Source organism: Arachis stenosperma, chromosome 1, assembly GCF_014773155.1.
Source record: "Arachis stenosperma cultivar V10309 chromosome 1, arast.V10309.gnm1.PFL2, whole genome shotgun sequence".
Lineage (NCBI taxonomy): Eukaryota > Viridiplantae > Streptophyta > Magnoliopsida > Fabales > Fabaceae > Arachis > Arachis stenosperma.
The window spans coordinates 33,529,643-33,532,942 of NC_080377.1; the positions used below are offsets into that span (position 1 = coordinate 33,529,643).

Below are 3,300 nucleotides of genomic sequence, written 5' to 3' on the forward strand. Positions count from 1 at the left end.
GTCGAGCGCATCAATGTTCGGTAGGGGGTAGCAGTCCTTAGGGCATGCTTTGTTGAGGTTGGAGTAATCCACACATTCTCCATTTTCCATTGTGTTTTTTTACCAGGACTACATTCGACAGCCAGGTTGAGTAGTCGAGTTCTCGAATAAACCCTGCTTCGAGGAGGCTAGCCGTCCGCCTGGCCACCTCCTCTGCTCGCTCTTGCGACATTTTCCTTCTTCTTTGAGCTACCGGTCTGGCCCTCGCCATCACGGCCAAGTGATGTGACATGAGTTGGGGGTCTATCCCCGGCATGTCGGCTGGCGTCCATGCAAATAGGTCGCCGTTAGCTCTAATCATTTCCATTAGGGGTTCCTTCAGGTCGTGTGGGAGGTTTCTGTTCATGAAGGTGAACTTCTCCTCAGTGTCCCCTACTCTGAACCTCTCTAAGTTCCTTTCCTGCTCGGGTCTCGGCTTGTCGCCGACTCTAGCGTCCAAGTCGGCGAGGAACACCCCCGATGCCACCTTAGATTTCTTCCTTAAGGAGAGGCTGGCATTGTCACAAGCGACTGCCGTTTCCAAGTCTCCTTTTATGGATCCCACGGATCTGTCATCAGCGATGAACTTCATTATCAACATCTTTGTGCTAATCACTGCTCTGAGGTCGTTGGTAGTCTTCCTTCTTAGGATGACGTTGTAAGCTGTGGAGTCTCGTAGAACCACGAACTCGGCCATTACCGACCTTCGCCCCTGTCCTGCCCCTACAGATATTGGTAGGGAGATTATCCCATCCGGTTTAATGAAGTGGTCGCCCAAACCTACAACACCGTGCTGGTGCATCTTTAGATCGGCGTCCCAAAGGCCCAAAGCATCGAACACGATCCGAAACATGATATTCGAGTCGGCCCCAGTGTCCACAAGGATCCGCTTGATGAGGCCGGTTCCCACTCTGGCCGTGATGACCATGGGAGGATTCTCTGCGGCCTCATCGAACCATTGGTCTTCAGGACCGAAAGAGATGGGTGGGGGCCTCTTGGAGCTTCGCACAGATGAGGAGGAGACCACCAGGATCTTAGCGTCTTTCTTGTGTGCCGACCTCAACCTTGGAGGTGCGTTTCTTGCCGTTACCACGTTCACTATGGTAAGGCCGTGGTCGTTGTCTTCCGGCTCGTGACGTCACTTTACCGCACGGGTCTTGTTCTCTCCCTCGCAGTCACGATCACACCTCCTTGGCTCCCTGATGAGATGGGAGAATTCGGCCAGTTTTCCATCCCGGATCGCTTGTTCCAGCACGTCTTTCAGGTCGAAGCAGTCCTGTGTCTTGTGTCCATAGCCTTTGTGGTAATCGCAATAGAGGCTCTTGTTTCTTTCGATCAGGTCTTTCAGAGGTCGGGGCTTCGACAAAATTTCCTTCTCTGCTATCTGCTGATAAACTTCTACGATGGGGACGGTGAGGGGAGTGTAATTGGTGAACCTCCCGACTCGAGGAAACGGCCTTTGTGTCTTGCTCGGACCACCGTCACTGACATGTTCCTTCTATCTTTCTCCGCTATCGTGTTGTTGGGTTTGATTGTAGGAGGGCTGCCGCTTGTTGGCAGCCACGACCTGGCTGACTTCTTCATCGTTAATGTATTCCCTAGCTACACTTTGGATCTCCTGCATTCTCCACACCGGCTTCGTGGTGAGGTGCTTCCTAAAATCCTCATTCAGAAGTTCGTTCGTCAGACACAGGCTGGCAACCGAATCAGTTAGGCCATCTATTTCCAAACACTCATCCTTAAATCGGTCCAAGTATTTTCTAGTCAGCTCATCGTGCCTTTGTGTCACCCATAGTAAGTTTATCGGGTGTTTCGCCTTCGCGATTCGGGTAGTGAATTGGGCTAGGAAAGCGCAGCTAATGTCCAAAAACCTAGCCACCGAGCCCTGCAGAAGGTTGTTAAACCACCGTATTGCAGGTCCCGCCAGGGTGACCGGGAAGGCGCGGCACCTGACCTCGTTGTCTACCCCTTCCAAATTCATTCTGGCCTCGAAGGCCGTCAGATGTTCCTGTGGATCTTGAGTTCCATCATACCTCATATCTGTCGGCTTATCAAAGTGCTTTGGTAGCCGGACCTCGAGGATGGAATGGTGAAAAAAGGTTGCCCCCATGATCACAGGTCGTCGCGCTCTCGTCATTCTTTCTCTGTCATCCTCCCGACCTCGCCTCGTGGTGCGAGTTCCTTGAGGTCGGGCATAGATGAAGGGGTCATGTCATCTTTTCAGTTGTTTCTGGTCCTCCCTGTTACTTTTCGATTCCTATCTTGAGGTGGGAGTGCGTTGGGAGCGGCTTCTGTGGGAGGTTCTTCCCCAACTCTCGGGAGACGGGGAGTAGTTGGGATCGGAAGTTTGTTGATGATGCTCCTGATCTGCCAGCTGGTGCTCCAGGTTCTGCACCCTATGGTGCAGTTCCTGCATTATCTTGGCACTATCACCGCTAGTTCTCCCAAAGGGGCGTCTTTCTTGGGCCCTTGAATGTGGCTCGGTACATCGCGGGGGGGACCTCTGCCGCTCATGGGGAGAAGCGACGGAGGCTGTCCCCTCAAGGCCTGCTCCACGGCCATGGTCCCCGGGACCCTATACGATGTCCATTTAGGTAGTCCCCACAGACGGCGCTAATGTTCGGTAGCTTGGGTTAGACCGGGTTTTACGCATACTCCAACAAGGATAACTTATTATTTAATTAATTTCGGTTAGACCGGATTTTACACATACTCCAACAAGGATAACTTGAGTTAGAGAGGTTCAAATGATGCGATTCTAATGGAATTAGAAATCCAACTTTTAGAGCTTCCCAAAGATATATAATAGTCCATAGTGAATGCTGAATCTTAAGGTACCAATCATCATTCTTTGTCGCATGCCACTCTTGGCGTCTTGTAAAGAACCTCCTGCAGAATTGTCCAGAAAGAGTCTCGAAACTGGAGTGATACCATCATAGAAAATCTATAATTATACCCAGTCCACAAATATATCCAAAGGGCACTTTCTGACCATAGCCTTGTATCTCTCCCATGCTTCATAAAGAGATTCGCCATTAAGCTATCTAAATATCTGAATGTCACTCCTCAGTTTAGTCAACCTCTAAGGCGGAAAGAATTTAGTTAGGAATTTACCAACCAAATCCGTCCAAGTTGCTATACTTTTTTTAGGTTGTGTCTCAAGCCACTGACTAGCTCGGTCCCTTACAATAAAAGGAAATAACAACAACCTATAGACATCAGCGGGAATCCTATTAGTCTTGACTATATCACATATCCTCAAAAAATTGGATATGAATAGAT

The 3,300-nt window shown here is 50.0% G+C and overlaps 1 protein-coding gene across 1 annotated transcript; it reads right to left on the reverse strand.

The window, feature by feature from the left end:
• Window positions 1-1,516: 1,516 nt before the first annotated feature.
• LOC130977366 (uncharacterized) lies at window positions 1,517-2,128 on the reverse strand. Its single transcript, XM_057902198.1, has one exon. The coding sequence runs from the start codon at window positions 2,126-2,128 to the stop codon at window positions 1,517-1,519; it is 612 nt and encodes a 203-aa protein (XP_057758181.1).
• Between the last annotated feature and the right edge of the window lie 1,172 nt (window positions 2,129-3,300).

Excerpts from the sequence above, each read along its gene's own strand:
- LOC130977366 (XM_057902198.1), bottom strand. The coding sequence starts at position 2,128 with ATGGGGGCAACCTTTTTTCACCATTCCATCCTCGAGGTCCGGCTACCA.